The sequence below is a fragment of the Cryptotermes secundus genome, unplaced genomic scaffold (genome assembly GCF_002891405.2).
Source record: "Cryptotermes secundus unplaced genomic scaffold, Csec_1.0 scaffold974, whole genome shotgun sequence".
NCBI lineage: Eukaryota > Metazoa > Arthropoda > Insecta > Blattodea > Kalotermitidae > Cryptotermes > Cryptotermes secundus.
Window position 1 is genome coordinate 13,137 of NW_019738980.1, and position 19,817 is coordinate 32,953.

Sequence of the window (19,817 nt, forward strand, 5' to 3'; positions counted from 1 at the left end):
TTTCCCTCTTTGGGTGTCTCCACCTTATCGTGGTGAGGGGGTTTGAGTATGCCAAGGACCCTGAGAGCTATACCAGCGGTAGCGTAGCTACTGGCAGGACCTCCCTTGCTGGACAGGTCAAAGGGTAGGCATCAGACGAAGAGAGACACCAAAAACCAAAAACTGATGCCGGAAGCAGCGTCATCAGCAGCGACTTGAAGCACAGAGCAAATGATGCTCGAGATGGTTCAAGTTCGTATAGCAACAGGCGTGACCAGAGTGGTTTGAACGGCTGCTGTACTGCGATGTGGAAAGCAAATGGAAAAACTACTACATTATCACTTTTCCTGGATAGTCTCTTTCCAAAAACAGAGATACCATGTATGCGAGATGTTTCCTCTGCAGACAAAACAATCCGGAGGTAAACTACTCCCCCAATCGGATCTCCGGGGGGAGTGTTTCTAGAGGAAATGTCACGCAGGCGTTACAACAAGAAAAAGTGCGAAGATCAGAAGGAACAGCAGGGCTACAGGATTGGAACATGGAATGTAAGGACCTTGAACTGTACGTAGGTGGGTGGATAATATTCAAATGGATCACAGAGTGAGAGAATGGGGTGGTATGGACACAAATGATCTGGCTCAGGATAGGGACCAGTAGAGGGCTCTTGTGAACACGGTAATGAGCCTTTGGGTCCCATAAAATGCTGGGAAATGTTTGAGTAGCGGTGTGACTGCCGACTTCCCAAGATGGGCTCTTCTACATGGAGTTATCTGAAAAGATAACAGGCAGATCTACGAATAAAGGATCGTGTATCCTGCTGCAGCCTCGACTAGGCAACAATTTCTAACTTTTAGGAGAAATGTTTCCTTCTTGCTGTTGGCTTAATTTTCGACTCTGTATATTAAAGCGATATAACTTGGTCTCTGACATTAAGGGAGGAACACAGACTGAGGGTGTTGAGGAGAACATTTGGGCCCAAGAGAGATGAAGTGACAGGAGGTTGGAGTAAACTGCATAATGAGGAGCTTCATAGTTTGTACTCTTCTCCAAGTATAATTATAATGATTAAGTCAAGGAGGATAAGGTGGGCAGGTTATGTAGCACGAATTGGGGAGACGAGGAATGCGTAGAGGATATTGGTGGGAAAGCCAGAAGGAAAGGGATCATTGGAAAGACCAAGGCGCAGGTGGGTGGACAATATTAGAATGGATCTTAGAAAGATAGGATGGGATGGTATGGATTGGATAGATCTAGCTCAGGATAGGGACCAGTGGAGGGCTCTTGTGAACACGGTAATGAACCTTCAGATTCCATAAAATTCTGGGAAATTCTTGAGTATCTGCAGAATTAGCTGCTTTTCAAAAAGGGCTCAGCTCCATGAGTAAGTAAGTAAGTAAGTAAGTAAGTTCCACCGATATTTAGGTGAATTTGTACCAGACTACACGGCGCCATATCCCAGAAGATGCTACTCTTCATACTCATACAGCTAGCGCAGATGTCAGCTGCAAGACTCTTGTGTTGTGTCAAGATGCTGAGTTTTGGAATACCAAAATGATTTCACTGCGGCCGCAGTCAACAACTTATTCAGCAGCTGGACACTGAGAATCTGTCGGTCAGTGACACCCTGACAGCCGGTCACGTCTGAGGTGTGCTAGAACACTTCGGTCGTGGGTTCAAATCCCACTCGAGGCATGGATGTCTGTGTGCCGGTAGCGGCCTTGCGACGGGCTGGTCCCCCATCCAAGGAGTCCTACACACTGTATATAGGATTACGAAGCTGAAAAAGCGTCCAGGGCCCACAGAAGGGCTATGGTACCCTGATACGTCGGCGTTCACATGCTATTAATGATTAGAAACCCAGCAACAGAAACTTGTGGTCATCATTAATGTCACAGCATGAACTGTACACAACACGAAAACTCGACTGATGTGTTAAGATATACAGGATGTCCCAGGGAGAAAAGTCAACATTCTGGGAGGTGAAGGTATCGGTCGTTTTAAGCAAAACAGTGTTTATGTACATATGTCCTACTCCGAACTGTTTCCGAGATAGAGCTATTTCACTGTACAGTTCCAAAACTGTTGATAAGAAAGAGATATTACGTACTGTTTCTAATACCGGTATTTATTGTTCAAGTGACAAAGTTGGTACAGTTTATCTAGTATAATACATTTTCGAAAATTCCACCGTCAACATCAATGCAATTTGCAATTCGTGTGAGGACATGGCGTGTTGCTCGTCTGTACAGTGTGTAGTGTACTGTACAGGGAAATAGCTCTATCTCGGAAACCGTTCGGAATAGGGCACATGTACACATGCAGTCTTTTGCTCAGAATGACCGATATTATGACCTCCAAGAATATCTGCCTTTCCTCCTGGGACACCCTGTATACGTTACTGCCCGTTCCATAGGGTACGCGGGGGGGGGGGGACTGGAGCGGGAACTCGCACACCAACTCGCCTCCTGCTTCACACACACGTGCGCGCGCATACAGGAACACAGGAAGACAACCAAGAACCAAGAAATAGGCTGGCGACAGACCTGTTCAAATGAGGGGGGTCTTTAAATGAACTTAAGGTGGAAAGCGTCCTTTTAAAGTGTTACTGAGCTTACATAACGCCATGAATTTGATAAGACGGACTCCACTTTATCGCCCTGTTTACGCACTTGACATGGAAAGAAACGTCAGGAACTAGCTTTCCAGAATGTTCCCATTATCTTGTCTTGCGTTTCTAGAAACTCGTTTTGATAAGGCTTTCAGACACGTTTGATCGCAGGAAATGAGCGCGTAATTTCTAACACGCGGGTAGGACAGATAGTTGAACCATCTTGAACGAGGATCGAAACCAGGACTTCTCATGGAGGACTTCGAAATATTCAACCGGTACACACGTTGATAAACAAATAAATAAATAATGAATAAATGAGGATATTGTCACGCATGTGTGTGACTACAGACGGGGTTTGCTTTTGTGAATGTGCTGACCACACCTTCACACGATTCGTACGTACAAGTAAGTACAGCGCCACGGCTAATCTTCACAGTTCACTAAGCACCACAGCACCCGCTAAGCCTGTTTTAGCCTGCTGTGTCTTCACCCGCCGTTCCCTAGCAACGGCTTCTAACAGTGGAGATTCTTTAGCTTCACGTACTTACGCCTTTCCCATCTGGCCACCGTCTCACAACAGAACTAAACTCTAAACTATAAGGCTTATAACATCTCAGCACAGACAACATAGAGAACACAGCTATTCCGCTGTTGAAGACAAACTGTTGCGTTATTAAGAATCTGCTGCCCTGCAACGGGAACGTGTTTAGCGAGCATCTGCCCAGAGAAGGGTATGGTATATGCGCCCAGCTCGCGGTCGTTGCATAGCAACGGCTATGTACGCTACAGTGTCAGACATTTAGGGATGCGGCAATAGAAGGACCTTGACATAGACAATGCTTCATGTGATTTTCGGCGCAGCTGTCTAGGCGTTTTGTACAAACATTGCCAAATATCAGTTTCTCGTCTGACTAGCTGGCACCATCGTCCCTACCTCATGCTGAAGTGAGGCTTCGAGTCTCACTAACGGCAAATTTTCCCCTTTCCAGAAAATGAGCTTCCAGATCCTGCGACTTGTTGGTAAGACGGGGCAGCTGCTTCTCGCTAATAACAACGCCGACTTACCGCCCTGCATTAAGAGGGGAAAAAGATCGTTTCTTAGCAACGGTTAAATATTATCGATCGCTTGGCTTCTTTTCTTTATTTAAAAACATTTTTCAGTAGGGAAAGTATATAGTGTTAGATAGTAAGAGGATAGATGAATAGTGAATTGGAAAGGGTTTACAAGGAAGTGGTCGTGGCCTAATCTAGATGCTATCTGGACATCTGCGTAGAGGAGCTGATGGAAACCACGAGGATCCTCAGTCAGGACAGTCGGATGATATGATGATAAATGAATGTACAGTAATTCATGGAATGAGAATTGGCAGGGGAAATCGAAATTCCCGGATAAAGTTCGCCCCAGTGCCACTTCTTTCCCCAAAATTCACACACGACCTGATCTGGGATGAAACCCGATAGAAGACACAACGACTAAATCCAGACAAAATATAAGATAACTTTTTATATAAGCTTAATTTTAGTTATTTAACATTTTAATAATTAATATTATATTTGAGCATCCTGTTACACTCGCACAATATATATGAGTGGAGTGTGTGGAGGGAGGGGAAAGAANCACATATACACGGTGCCAAATCCCAGAAGACTGCTTTCTTCATAGTCACCGCCGTGAAAGCCTCAAATCTTACAATAAAATTGTTACACTTAAGACGGTGTTTATCTTATATATATTAATAATTAATATTTAATCTTAAATGTGAACACACCTTTCCATATATAACAGGATGAAATACTAATAAAAACGGTATTCCAATATGTAAACACTGGCCAATGCAGGTAAACAACTGAAATACCTGCAGATAGCGCAATGAGCTGAAATGCGTTGGGCGAAACGACGAACGTGGGGTGTGCCCATGTTACATTCTGTGGTGACAGAACTACAGAACAGCAACAAAGTTAATGAAGTAACAGAGGAAAAAATTAATTAGCTGTCAGCTGGTGAAGCTGATGCAAGAATGGACAGACGAACGAAAGAAGATTATAATAAAAGATTTATTCCATAAAGTATTTGTATTATACAAAATTCCCAAAGTTTTTCTTTGCAGTTTATTTAACTCTCATGCATTCACTATGTCACATTCAGTTAACCAATAATAGTATGCTCATACAGGAATAAATCTATGAGTTTTAATTAAACTGGACTATAATGTGGATCCATGTGGCTGAAAATTGTAATTTGACAAATTGTCCAAATATCGCAAATCAATTTTTAAGAAGCCAAAATTATTTAGTGATATTCTCTTACAGATAGAGAGTCACACGGACAGAAGGACGGATTGACGTGCGTCAACATGGCGTTCGTATTTACCCTATAACGAACGCGTAATGTAAAGGTACATGGAGAGTTAAAGTAAGAAGACGCAATTGGGTTATATAACGCGACCATGAAGTTAGTCATATCGGCAGCTACTTCCGCGCAGGTCTCAAACAAACGTCAGAAACTCGTCCAGTGTTTCAGTTTATCTCTAGCAGCTGCTCTAATTAGACGTTTAACTGTTTCAATACTTCATCATTGCCCTCTTCGAAAGGTATAATTACAATGACCAAGTCAAGGAGGATGAGATGGGCAGGGCATGTGGCACGAATGTGGAGAAGAGGAATGCATATAGAATAATGGTGGGAAAGCCAGAAGGAAAAATATCACGAGGAAGACCAAGACATAGGTGGGTGGATAATATTAAAATGGATCTTAGAGAGATAGGATAGGACGATATGGACTGAATTGATCTGGCTCAGGATAGGGACCAGCGGAGGGCTCCTGTGAACATGGCAATAAACCTTCGGGTTCCAAGAATGGTGCTAATTTCTTGAGTAGCCGCACAATTGGCCACTTTTCAAGAAGGGTTCAGCTCGATAAGTGAGTGTGTTCAATGACAGGTAATTATTCATCGAATGGACAGTCCTTGAAACGGGACCTTCCTTCAGCAGATCTACATACATATATGCATGGCTCTACAGTCCTTGTGGAGCTTGGCCACTTTTTTAGTTTCTTAATCCTGCATACAGTCGGTAGGACTCCTTGGATGGGGGATCAGTCCGTCGCAAGGCCGCTACGTACAAGCAGAATTAACGCACACAGACACCCATGCCTCGAGTGGGATTCGAACTCAGGACCCCAAGGCTCGAGCCTTATAAAGCACGGCCACTGAGAACGGCAACAGATGCATACAGTACTAGATCATTATTCTGATCATGAAGTCCCTTAAAATCATGGATTCCTGACGTTCAGAAGAGTACTCACAAAAGGCCTCCATTACAGTGCAGAAAAAACAATTCATTCTGCGTTACATCTGACGTTCTCAAAGCTGTGCCTATGAAGAGCACTATCTTCTGGGATGTGACGCCGTGTAGTCTGGTAGAAGTTCACAGACGTTGCGCACGAAATAATCTAAGGGTAAGAAAAGCAAGCAGCCAGAAATTCACTGCTTGCTGCCTGCCCGGCTAACTTTTCTACCCCGAAAATGGAGGCAGTACGTTCTTTCGAAACGTCATTGGACTTTTACTGGACTACACGGCGATAATCCCAGAAGATGCTACTCATCAGTTAGCTGCAGTTCAGTACTTCGTCTCATATATACGTACATATACTGTGCACATATACAGTACTTTGCACATAGGTACTACATATATATTGTGCACATATAACCTGTGTGTATGTGTGTGTAATATGCACACACATATATACTGTATGTATATATTGTGAGAAATATAAATTGCCATGTAGTGATCAAATTCCGGCAGAACTTTTCAAGCAGGAGGCGAAATATTATGTTCTATTTGGAATGAGGAGGACTGTTTGGTCAGTGGAAGGAGTCTATTATTGTACCAGTTCACAAGAAGGGTGATAAAACTGACTGTAGTAATTACTGCGGGATATCACTGCTATCAAATTTATACAAAATTTTATCCAATATTCGTCTCTCAAGGTTAAGTCCATATATAGATGAAATTATTGGGGATCATCAGTGTGGGTTTTGACATAACAGATTAACTACTGATCAGATCTTTTGCATTTGTCAGATACTGGAGAAAAAATGGGAGTACAGTGAGACAGTGCATCAGCTATTCGTAGACTTCAAGAAAGCCTATGATTCAGTTAGGAGGGAAGTATTGTGCAGTATTCTCATAGAGTTTGGGGTACTCATGAAACTAGTTAGGCTGATTAGAATGTGTTTAAACGAAACTTATAGTAAAGTCTGTATAGGTAAACATTTGTCTGCTAATTATCCTATTCAGAATGGTCTAAAACAAGGAGATGCTTTATCGCCACTCCTTTTCAACTTTGCCTTAGAATACGCCATTAGGATGGTCCAGGAAAACTGGGCGGGACTGAAATTAAACGGGACACATCAGCTGTTGGCCTATGCTGATCGTGCTGATGATGTGAATCTCCGGGGTGATAGTATAGATACCGTAAGGAGAAGCACACAAACTTCAATTGACGCTAGTAAGCAGGTTGGTCTAGAAGTAAACACAGAGAAAACTAAGTATATGCTGCTGTCTCATCACCAAAATGCAAAGAAAATGACGACATAAAGATAGGTAATAGATGTTTTGAAAATGTGGCACAGTTCAGATATTTGGGAACTACTGCAACAAATCAAAACTTGATTCAGGAGGAAATTAAAGAGTTCACGGCCTGTTAGACGGATAGCTTTATTATTTTTTTTACTGAATTCGGGTAATATTTGCTACCATTCAGTCCAGAACATTTTGTCTCCTCCGTCAGCATTCTAAAAACAGATAAATTATAATATACGGAACTACAATTTTGCCTGTGGTTCTGTATGGACGTGAAATTTTGTGACATTAAAGGAGGAACAAAGACTGAGGGTGTTTCAGAACAGGGTGCTAAGAATATATGGATCGAATAGAAATGAAGTGACAGGAGGTTGGAGAAAACTGCATAATGAGGAGCTTCATAACTTGTACTCTTCGCCAAGTATTATTAGAATGATCAGGACAAGGATGAGATAGGAAGGGCATGTAGAACGAATGGGGAGAAGATGAATGCATAAAGTTCATTGGTGGGAAGTCAGGAGGAAAGAGACCGCTAGGAAGACCAAGATGAAGATGGGTGAATAATATTAAAATAGATATTATGGGGTGGTAGGGACTGGATAGATCTGGCTTTCTAATATGGACCAGTGGAGGGCTGTTGTGAACACGGTAATGAAACTTCGGTTTCCATAATATGCTGAGTTGAGCAGCTGCACAACTGGCGGCTTCTCAAGGAGGGCTCAGCTTCATGAAGTTATAATGATTATGTTTATACACTATATAAATTGTATATATAGTCACGTGGTAGGGTGACTACAGACGCGGTTCGGATTAATAACCGGATTTACTGAACTCAAAAACTCACAAGTGCAAACAACTACGACAGTCTCACTGAGTTACATGTTCCAAAGATCACTGTAACTACAGGACACATAAAGCCTTCTACAACTTAGTAGCAGTTAGTTTGTGGCGGCTTCCAACGGCAGACATTCTTCCCCTACCTCTGGGTTCTCGAACTGTTCCCGGCCTCAGCTACCAGCTTCTCGCTAGTCACAACAGGCTCAAGTCAAAATCAAAGAAAATGTTATGTCACGATCGACGGTCAGTCTGTCAGTCTGTCTTGGTTTCAAGCTCCATCTGGGCCCCAAGACCAGATTTTTATTATTACCAGAAAGTTGCGGATTTCTTGATGTGGAGCGTCCTCTCTGAAGACAGGACGGTTTGTCGTTTACAATTGGTGGTGCTGGCCCTCGCCAGTCCTGTCATTCTCGGGTCCGAGTCCTGCGGATTTCATGCCAATATTTTACTGTCTCAGATTTGAGACTCCCCCAACCAACAGGGACAGGTCCCCGTATTTATGTCCACCGGAAATAGGGTGATCCAGTGATACCCCTGAACTCTATTCGCCGTTATACATCCCCGCCACGGATCGCACAGAAAACTTCTTCCATTATTGGGTGTTCTCTCTTTGCCGGAGAAATAACATTTCCATTGTTCCCTAGCAACAGCTGTTGCACTGTCGCATGACAATGGGTCTATATGTCACAAGAGCCACACATACAAACACAGCATTGAATGAAGCATCATAGATCATTGGTTGAATTACCACATAGTCGATTCTTAAGAGTATTTCGGCCGCTGAGAGCCATTGTTAGGTGTATATGATAATTTATGTAAATTGTTACATAGTACTCTAACTGCAAGTCCAGAATATTTAAAATATACGAGTATAAACAGATTTTTGTGGCTGTTAAAATGTAATATATAAAATATTAAAAAAAAATTTAAAATATGTAAAATGGTGTATTGTGTGTTGCGGCATTCCTCTGTCCAGTGTTCTCCTTTCTGTTTTTCGCAGAGAAGTGCATTTCGCATATGTTACCTTCGTGACTTGTGTTCTGGTGGCCAGTGTGTGTGTATGTGTGAGTGGACTCGTGGGAAAGTAGCAAAAGTATCACTCTCCTGACGAAGAATCGAAGCTGGGACTTCCCAAATTGGAATCGTGATTAGTTAGCACTCAGCCATTAGGTTCGGTTGCAAAATGATTAAATGCGGAAACACGCAACAAAGATTGGTAGATTCTGAAGAGGTCTGACGGTGGTCTGGGACACTCAGGATTACTGGGTTTAGGGCTCTGTCCAAGGAACGCAATGTTTCGGACACTGGAACCGTTTACATCGTCTCCTAAACGCTGTATTCTTTTGTGGTTTTAAAAACATCAGACGATGTAAAAAAAGCCGAAATCTAGGGATTCTGAACGCAACATACATGTACAAAATACTATGAGGAACATTTGGGGCAGTAAGAACCCCCAATTAAACAACTCTACAAATCGGCAGATTCTCATAGGCGTTGAAAAAAAAAATTCACATAATCATTTCTCGGCTGACAAAATGTCAACAACAACAACAACAACAACACCACCAGGCCTGTCACCAGCCTCCCAGTCGCAAGTGGAGTGAAGCCTACTCCTGGCGATAAGACGACAATCGCGCAGTTCCAAGTGCGCGTTGCTAAGCAGCGGCCGGGAATGCTGCGCCTTGCCGTAAGGATTTATGACGTACAGCTTTGTCCCAAACAGGAGAAATTATTTCTTAGTAATGCGTGAAATGTGGAATCGATGTTTTGGTTTCGACATTTGCCTTTCATGAGAAACTGATAACAAGTCTTTCACTACTCCTGATGTATCATTTTCTCGCTTTAGCATGCACCTCAAAACACCTGCAATATTATATTTCAGCATCCTGTTACACTCACACAATATATATGGACAAATACCGTCTTAAGTGCAACAATTTTATTGTAGTTTTTACTTCTTTTTCCTCCTCCACACTACATGTTTCGGCCCTAAATGGCCATCATCAGGTGTGTATCACTCACGTAACTGTTACACTGCTTGTTAAAAATGTAAAAATCACAGTCTTTCTAATTGTATAAAATCTTTGTTAATCTACACGCGTCGATTTGATTTTTAAATTAGCACTTTTTAAACCTTAATTCAAGTTCAAATGTCTATAAGATCTTTGTTCTCTTTCTTTTCCAAATTAAAAATTTTCAGGGTACATGCCCTATATCTACGGTGCTGCAGCGGCCACTTCTTGTTTTTATCGCTGTTCATGTGTTGTCTGTAATATACAAATATTTGTGTTACTATCTTATGTTATGTTATGAATAACATAACAAGACATTTGAACTTGAATTAAGGTTTAAAAAGTGCTAATTTAAAAATCAAATCGACGCGTGTAGATTAACAAAGATTTTATACAATTAGAAAGACTGTGATTTTTACATTTTTAACAAGCAGTGTAACAGTTACGTGAGTGATACACACCTGATGATGGCCATTTAGGGCCGAAACATGTAGTGTGGAGGAGGAAAAAGAAGTAAAAACTACAATAAAATTGTTGCACTTAAGACGGTATTTGTCCATATATACCTGCAATATCTTTAATGTTTTGCACTCTCTTTTGTAGTATTGTTAATGTCGACTGAAATACCCACAAACACAACTTGCCTAAACACAATAACACATAGAACACTTGTTAAAAACACATGTTTCGCCCACTTTTTGGTCACCCTCAGGAGGTACATACTTAAATATAACTATTTTACTGAATTGCCTTATTTTTCTTATGTTATCTTTCAGACGGGCCGTTTTCATTTTGGTTTGCGGAATTTGCTAAGCGTAATTTAATTCCAAACAGCCAAATTAAGGTACCTTCGGAGAATCGAGGTTACGAATAGTCATTTTTTTAATTTATTTATTTATGAAACAATCAGAATGTACAATTCTATAAGCTAGTTTGCTGGCGGAAGAGCTGTGATGCTGTTTAATGACGTGATGAGTCCCTTTCCCAGTGGGAGGTTCCTCTTAGTTCTCTTTTAGGTCAGCTGGCCAGTGTCTTCGGAGTCTTCGATTGTGCTGCGGTTCAACGAGTGGCTGTAGTATGTCGTTTGGGTGACTTGCTAGTTTGTTGTGGTGTGAGGTACTTTTTTCTCTGATGACGTCCTTGATGTATGGTATATTTAGATCTGTATGTAACGTTTGGTTGTTTACATACCGGGGTGAATTTGTTATAATTCGAAGTATTTTTATATTTGATTCGCTAGCGCAACCCCAGAGCTCGACTCCGTAAGCCCAGATTGGTAACCAGAATTAAAGTATATAATATGCTCGGTATTTTCAAGAGTAAATAAAATATTCAACATTTGCGTACAGAAAGCAACCACAGGATTTGCAGAGGCTGTCTCCAAATACGTACAAGGAATCCCGTTAAATTTTGTACCCTTACATCGAACAGTTTCACGAGCTGACACCAAGGCACAGAAATTTCCGCCTCATTTCTCAAACATGCTATGAAAGTCTTGGTATAAGTTTTCATGAAAAACTGACAGGCATGGATGATTCAGTCATAAGGCAACCCAGGAGCCCTGACTTGACTCAGCTTGGCCTGTGTAAAGAATTTCGTTAATATGGACAAAACTGGAAACCTGATCACATGAGAGCAAGAGAAGCCGCTGGGCAGGTAAAGAGAGATATGCTACAGAGTGTTTCGCAAAAAGTGGGATACCGATTGGACATATGCAGGGTCACGAAGGGTGCACGTATGGAAACTTGATAATTATGGTCACAAACTTTTTAGGTATGTTTTAAAATATAATATTCATTTCTGGAGTATGTATACTGTTTCTCGAAACCCACGTCATTAATTTTCGAACAACCTCTATATAAGAAGTTTTGTAAGCATGAGATTTAACATTGTCATTAAGCAATTTCTGGTTACAGAATCAAGGAATTATCTTGGATTAACTCGTTGCACGAACGTAACATGCCGTAGGTCACAAAGGGGTAGCAGTCTCTTGTTCTGTAAGCACTGGCAATGTCTCGAAATCGGTATTTATTTTTTGTATTGCTAGTGGGGCGGGACTAAGTCCCCTGTACTGCGGCCACTTCTGGCATATTGTACCAGCCCCAGATGATAGGTGAGGGTGATTGTGGAGCAATTGATGGAATGAAGATTGACAGGGGAAACCGCAGTACTCGGAGAAAACCTGCCCTAGCGCCACTTTGTCCACCACAAATCCCACTTGACCAGACCCGGGATCGAACCCGGGCCGCCGCGGTGGGAAGCCAGCGACTAACCGCTTGAGCTATGGCGCGGCCTAGCATAGAATCCAGTTAGTGAGTGCTGTGTGCAGTCGAGCTCTGCAAGGGAGACAGAACAGACGGCGAAACAGTTCAACTGAGGGAAGAGCTGGCAGAAAGAAATGAATGAGAGTCCGTGAAGGAATGATATGAGCGCGGGAAGATAAAAATATCCAGTGTTAGAAGCTCTTGCCAGGGAACGGTTTGTTAAGACATAGCAGACTGAAAGATATTTAGCGGGTGCTGTGGTGATTTGTAAATAGTGAAGATCACCAATCTCTGTAATTACTTGTAGTTCCGAGTTGTGTCAATAAATCCAATATCCAATCCTTACCCCTTCTACAGTCACACACCACTAACACGTGAGAGTATGAAGGTAATGCTGTCTCTGTAACAGACGATGGAGGGCCATAGGGTTGTGAGACGTCGAGGCTCCCACGTTTTCTAGATAACAGACTCACAGATGGCGGTGAGGTCAGCCATACGCGCCGGCCGACGTTTATCCCCAGTAACATCCCTGGTACTTGTTTATATTAGAGGCTAAATCGACTCCAGGCCCATAGTGCGGCTGGGAACATTGGNCCATAGTGCGGCTGGAAGGATTAGGTCAATAGCAGAGCTACTAATATGAGAACGTAAAAGTCCTCCAACGATTCTAAAGCACTTACTTCTACATATCACGGGCTGCTTCGTGATATTACTTTACAATTTAAACACGCACTGTGATTACATGCTCCTTCAGTTCACTTCGTGAAAAATTGTGTAAACTTTTATGTCAACACTGGATACCCCAGAAGATTGTCGTTTGCGGCTGAAATATGTTCCAGTTCATAATTATTCTTATTTAAAAACTGGGTACACTTGATGGTATTATCAAATTTGTTCTAACTTAAATTGTGCAACGAAAATAATGACTCCTAGTAAGCAGGTCAGCCTTACAGAAGTAATTATATATGAGATAATGTGACCATGAATTTTGTATTTTTAGCTCCAGTTATCAAAAAATTTATGTAACCATGGAAATAAACAGCGTAGGCCATAGAGTCTAGTAGGAAGACGGATTATCATGCGCTTAATTGCCCTTAACCATGTACAGTATAAATACCCGCTCGAAGCAACGTCCAGTACCATTCAGCGCCATCACCTGACCAGAAGATGAAGACTTTCTGGTTCCTGGTACAAGCGGCCGCAGTTGGACTGCTACTCCTTGTTGGTAAGTCGCCCTGTTTAACAGGACAAGTCTGAGGACTGACAAACTTAGCAACTTCTTGACACTTTCACGGTTAACTCCGAATATACTTGTGTCTGTATTGGGCAAAGAGGGACAGAGTCTTTCCCAGTTTCTTCTTTCCTTCCTCGTACCAACCCTGGAAACACTGATGTTATGATTCCTTTGAACGTTCCTGTATTACAGCAAATGGTAAACTGCTTCGTCAGGAAAAGTCCAGAGAACAAGCAAAATAACGTAAACCGAAAATACATACTTATATTCAGCAATTAAGCAGAAAAGCCTTTTACAAATTTCGGGTCCATCTGTTCCTATGTCTGTCAACACCTCTCTTTCCTCTCGATCGGTGAATAATCTTTTGGTCTATTGAAAGATGGTATGGACTGGATTGATCTGGCTCAGGATAGGGACCTGTGGAAATTCTTGTGAACACGGTAATAAATCTTCGGTTTCCATAAAATGTTCGGAAGTTTGCTTCTCAAGTAGAGCTCAGCTCCATGAAGTTAGTTGGAAGTTACTTATTTCACGACGATGTTTTAATAAGGAGTCCGTCTAGAGTCCAGTATGGGCTGGAAGTCATTGGGAAGGAAGCGACTGTGGTCTAATGGAGCTGCTTTCCCGCCCTTTCCCTGCAGGGAATGAGGAAAACCTCGCAAATCCTCATACAGTAGAGCCGGGGTCCTAGCCGGTCACTTCCCGCATACAAGACTACATAGTTAACGTTACACCAAGCTCTTCGGTGTTCGGGATATCAGAATTTGCTCCGAAAGTCTGCTACACATTCTTTTCAGTTTTCTTTGAATATTTATGTTGAGACTGAAATCAGTCGCTGTGTTCATGCCACTACAGAACTACAATATATGCCATCACGGAGACTATGAAATGCAACAAAACTGAGATACACGCGTCTACAAGACCCATGGCAGTGGCGCGTGCGCAGGATGAACTTGGCCATGCTGTACATACCTGCCATTCTATCGGACATAAATTTGTCTTTTAAAATAAAATATAAAAAAAAGGTCTGCGTGTTTAGCCTTTAAAATGAGCATCAACTGGTCTGTTATTGTACACTGATCTCCCGAGAATTCGATCATTGATATCACTGTGTTGAAATTGAAACTAATTTGGCAAATATGTTTACAATGAAATAGATGAATACGTAAATAAAACCGCGTGGAAATATGTCACCCAAATTTACTGTAAAAGCGCGTGTTACACCGGGTACAGTAAATTGATAATATTTCACTACAGAGTAAAGGGTAACGGAGAGTTTGAAGAAAGGGCAATAAAATTTACTGATAGCATGTCCTCCTGGGCTATGACTACGGGTAGTTTGGATAGAGCCCGAAGGTTCGGAGAAATGTTTTGCTTCCATCTTCACGGTTTACCAGGAAACAAATTAATACACCAGTAGAAGGAGGTACCAAGTTTACCTGCGAAACACACGGCACTACAAACCACAAGGTCGTAATCTTCACTGTCACGCGCCTTATAAACCTGAAATTCAGGAAAGACAAATTCACAAGTTTTGTCTGTTCGGACAGTACTAAATAGAAGTTAGTAAAATCGACATAAGTTTTAATTATATCGTACGGAGTGAGAGAACAACACTACATATGAACATTCTGTTGTTTCAGATACAGGGAACAGCCGAGAGATCCCCCAGGGACGGATAAGCCAATCAGAAGAATCAGACCAGTCACAACAACATGAGTCGGATAAAAATCATCATCGAGAACACCAAAAAATTTCCTTGCCAATAGGAGAAAGTGAAAAACATCACCATCAACATGACAAAATTCATTTACCAATTGGAGAAGCGGGTATACTTCAGCGTATACTTGGCGGATCCATTCCTCTTCCAATTGGTGGACCTGGCGCACATCAGCATCCACATGGACGACCCTACCCACTGACAATAGGCGTACCTATCATACCATTCCCACTGCTGTCAAACATACCTCACGCACAAGGAGGGTCTTCTGGATCACAAGGCTCTAGCGGGTCAGGACCTTCAGGGGAGTCTGGAGGATCTAGCAGTTCAGGAAAGCCATCAGGACCAGGGTCTCCTGGATCACAAGGCTCTAGCGGATCAGGAAATTCAGGCGAGTCCGGAGGATCTAGCAGTTCGGGACAGCCATCAGGACCAGGGTCTCCTGGCTCACAAGGCTCTAGCGGGTCAGGAACTTCAGGCGAGTCTGGAGGGTCTAGCAGTTCGGGACAGCCATCAGGACCAGGGTCTCCTGGATCGCAAGGCTCTAGCGGGTCAGGAAATTCAGGCGAGTCTGGAGGATCTAGCAGTTCAGGACAGCCATCAGGCCAAGGAGGGTCAGGAAACTCAGGCCAATCTGGAAGTTCAGGACAATCTTCAGGACAAGAAGGGTCCTCTGGATCAACAGAACCTAGTGCGTCAGGAAGTTCAGGTCAATCTGGAGGATCTGGCAGTTCAGGACAGTCATCAGGACAAGGAGGGTCTTCTGGACCACAAGGATCTAGCGGCTCAGGAAATTCAGGCCAATCTGGAAGTTCAGGACAATCATCAGGACAAGAAGGGTCTTCTGGATCAACAGAACCTAGTGGGTCAGGAAGTTCAGGCCAATCTGGAGGATCTGGCAGTTCAGGACAGCCATCAGGACAAGGAGGGCCTTCTGGATCACAAGGATCTAGCGGGTCGGGCAATTCAGGGGGACCTGGAGGATCTGGCGGTTCCGGGGGATCTGGTGGATCCGGAGGATCCGGCGGCTCCGGTGGATCTGGCGGTTCAGGAGGATCTGGTGGCTCCGGTGGATCCGGAGGATCTGGAAGTTCTGGACAGTCATCAGGACAAGAAGGGTCTCCTGGATCAACAGAACCTAGTGGGTCAGGAAGTTCAGGACAGTCATCAGGACAAGGAGGGTCTTCTGGATCACAAGGATCTAGCGGGTCAGGAAATTCAGGCCAATCTGGAAATTCAGGCCAATCTGGAAATTCAGGTCAATCTGGAAATTCAGGCCAATCTGGAAGTTCAGGGCAGTCTTCAGGACAAGAAGGGTCTTCTGCATCAACAGAACCTAGTGGGTCAGGAAGTTCAGGACAGTCATCAGGACAAGGAGGGTCTTCTGGATCACAAGGATCTAGCGGGTCAGGAAATTCAGGCCAATCTGGAAATTCAGGCCAATCTGGAAATTCAGGTCAATCTGGAAATTCAGGTCAATCTGGAAATTCAGGCCAATCTGGAAGTTCAGGGCAGTCTTCAGGACAAGGAGAGTCTTCTGGATCACAAGGATCTAGCGGGTCAGGAAATTCAGGCCAATCTGGAGGATCTGGCAGTTCAGGACAGTCATCAGGACAAGGAGGGTCTTCTGGACCACAAGGATCTAGCGGGTCAGGAAATTCAGGCCAATCTGGAGGATCTGGCAGTTCAGGACAGTCATCAGGACAAGGAGGGTCTTCTGGACCACAAGGATCTAGCGGGTCAGGAAATTCAGGCCAATCTGGAGGATCTGGCAGTTCAGGACAGTCATCAGGACAAGGAGGGTCTTCTGGACCACAAGGATCTAGCGGGTCAGGAAATTCAGGCCAATCTGGAGGATCTGGCAGTTCAGGACAGTCATCAGGACAAGGAGGGTCTTCTGGACCACAAGGATCTAGCGGGTCAGGAAATTCAGGCCAATCTGGAGGATCTGGCAGTTCAGGACAGTCATCAGGACAAGGAGGGTCTTCTGGACCACAAGGATCTAGCGGGTCAGGAAATTCAGGCCAATCTGGAGGATCTGGCAGTTCAGGACAGTCATCAGGACAAGGAGGGTCTTCTGGACCACAAGGATCTAGCGGGTCAGGAAATTCAGGCCAATCTGGAGGATCTGGCAGTTCAGGACAGTCATCAGGACAAGGAGGGTCTTCTGGACCACAAGGATCTAGCGGGTCAGGAAATTCAGGCCAATCTGGAGGATCTGGCAGTTCAGGACAGTCATCAGGACAAGGAGGGTCTTCTGGACCACAAGGATCTAGCGGGTCAGGAAATTCAGGCCAATCTGGAGGATCTGGCAGTTCAGGACAGTCATCAGGACAAGGAGGGTCTTCTGGACCACAAGGATCTAGCGGGTCAGGAAATTCAGGCCAATCTGGAGGATCTGGCAGTTCAGGACAGTCATCAGGACAAGGAGGGTCTTCTGGACCACAAGGATCTAGCGGGTCAGGAAATTCAGGCCAATCTGGAGGATCTGGCAGTTCAGGACAGTCATCAGGACAAGGAGGGTCTTCTGGACCACAAGGATCTAGCGGGTCAGGAAATTCAGGCCAATCTGGAGGATCTGGCAGTTCAGGACAGTCATCAGGACAAGGAGGGTCTTCTGGACCACAAGGATCTAGCGGGTCAGGAAATTCAGGCCAATCTGGAGGATCTGGCAGTTCAGGACAGTCATCAGGACAAGGAGGGTCTTCTGGACCACAAGGATCTAGCGGGTCAGGAAATTCAGGCCAATCTGGAGGATCTGGCAGTTCAGGACAGTCATCAGGACAAGGAGGGTCTTCTGGACCACAAGGATCTAGCGGGTCAGGAAATTCAGGCCAATCTGGAGGATCTGGCAGTTCAGGACAGTCATCAGGACAAGGAGGGTCTTCTGGACCACAAGGATCTAGCGGGTCAGGAAATTCAGGCCAATCTGGAGGATCTGGCAGTTCAGGACAGTCATCAGGACAAGGAGGGTCTTCTGGACCACAAGGATCTAGCGGGTCAGGAAATTCAGGCCAATCTGGAGGATCTGGCAGTTCAGGACAGTCATCAGGACAAGGAGGGTCTTCTGGACCACAAGGATCTAGCGGGTCAGGAAATTCAGGCCAATCTGGAGGATCTGGCAGTTCAGGACAGTCATCAGGACAAGGAGGGTCTTCTGGACCACAAGGATCTAGCGGGTCAGGAAATTCAGGCCAATCTGGAAGTTCAGGGCAGTCTTCAGGACAAGAAGGGTCTTCTGCATCAACAGAACCTAGTGGGTCGGGAAGTTCAGGACAGTCATCAGGACAAGGAGGGTCTTCTGGATCAGGAAATTCAGGACAGTCTGGAAGTTCTGGACAGTCATCAGGACAAGAAGGGTCCTCTGGATCAACAGAACCTAGTGGGTCACAAAGTTCAGGCCAATCTGGAGGAGCTGGCAGTTCAGGACAGTCATCAGGACAAGGAGGGTCTTCTGGATCAGGAAATTCAGGACAGTCTGGAAGTTCTGGACAGTCATCAGGACAAGAAGGGTCCTCTGGATCAACAGAACCTAGTGGGTCACAAAGTTCAGGCCAATCTGGAGGAGCTGGCAGTTCAGGACAGTCATCAGGACAAGGAGGGTCTTCTGGATCAGGAAATTCAGGACAGTCTGGAAGTTCTGGACAGTCATCAGGACAAGAAGGGTCCTCTGGATCAACAGAACCTAGTGGGTCACAAAGTTCAGGCCAATCTGGAGGAGCTGGCAGTTCAGGACAGTCATCAGGACAAGGAGGGTCTTCTGGATCAGGAAATTCAGGACAGTCTGGAAGTTCTGGACAGTCATCAGGACAAGAAGGGTCCTCTGGATCAACAGAACCTAGTGGGTCACAAAGTTCAGGCCAATCTGGAGGAGCTGGCAGTTCAGGACAGTCATCAGGACAAGGAGGGCCTTCTGGATCACAAGGATCTAGCGGGTCCGGCAATTCAGGTGGTTCTGGAGGAGCTGGTGGATCCGGAGGTTCCGGGGGATCTGGCGGCTCTGGAGGATCTGGCGGTTCTGGAGGATCTGGCGGTTCAGGAGAGTCTAGCGGTACAGGAGGGTCTGGTGGTAGCGGCGGGTCTAGCGACACAGGAGGTTCAGGAGGGGTTACCCTGTATGTAGATATTGGTGGTGCAGGAGGGTCAAACTCTTCTGCTGGACTGTCTCTGTCAGTAGGACTTTAAATCTGTGATAATCTGTCACAGACGCAAGACTCACAGCTCCTTTATTGATCACAGTAACTCGCATAGTAGCTTATTGTGGAGGTATACTTTTGGGTTCTTAAAGTTCGTGTACTCTATTAAATACATACATATATATATTGTGCACAAAATGTATATTTTCACAAACGCATTGCAATAAATTGTAAAGCAATTTAATTGACAGTTTTCATTTATCCTGAGGACCACCTGTCGTCAATGTTTCTTTCCAATATTCTGTGGGTTCCCTATCCTTCCCAGGAGAGTTCACTGTTGCACAAGAATTCAACTTTATTTTGGAGTTCTCAGAAATGCGACTATGAACTTTGGTCTTGTAGGATACATCGCCGTGGAATTCAGTACATACGCACCA

The 19,817-nt window shown here is 44.1% G+C and overlaps 1 protein-coding gene across 1 annotated transcript; it reads left to right on the plus strand.

Annotated features, from left to right (window-relative positions):
• Positions 1 to 14,449: 14,449 nt before the first annotated feature.
• LOC111871528 (repetin-like) lies at positions 14,450 to 19,367 on the plus strand. The gene is made up of 4 exons (XM_023864694.1): positions 14,450 to 14,488; positions 15,453 to 16,124; positions 16,845 to 18,437; positions 18,672 to 19,367. Exons 1-4 carry the CDS (start codon positions 14,450 to 14,452, stop codon positions 19,365 to 19,367), a joined length of 3,000 nt encoding a protein of 999 aa, XP_023720462.1.
• Positions 19,368 to 19,817: the final 450 nt, after the last annotated feature.

Bases quoted from the DNA above. Each gene is read 5' to 3' on its own strand.
- LOC111871528 (XM_023864694.1), top strand. From the start codon at position 14,450: ATGGCAGTGGCGCGTGCGCAGGATGAACTTGGCCATGCT. The intron at 14,489-15,452 runs GTACATACCTGC...CACTGACAATAG, and splicing joins AGGATGAACTTGGCCATGCT to GCGTACCTATCATACCATTC. The intron at 18,438-18,671 runs GCCAATCTGGAA...CTGGCAGTTCAG, and splicing joins TAGCGGGTCAGGAAATTCAG to GACAGTCATCAGGACAAGGA.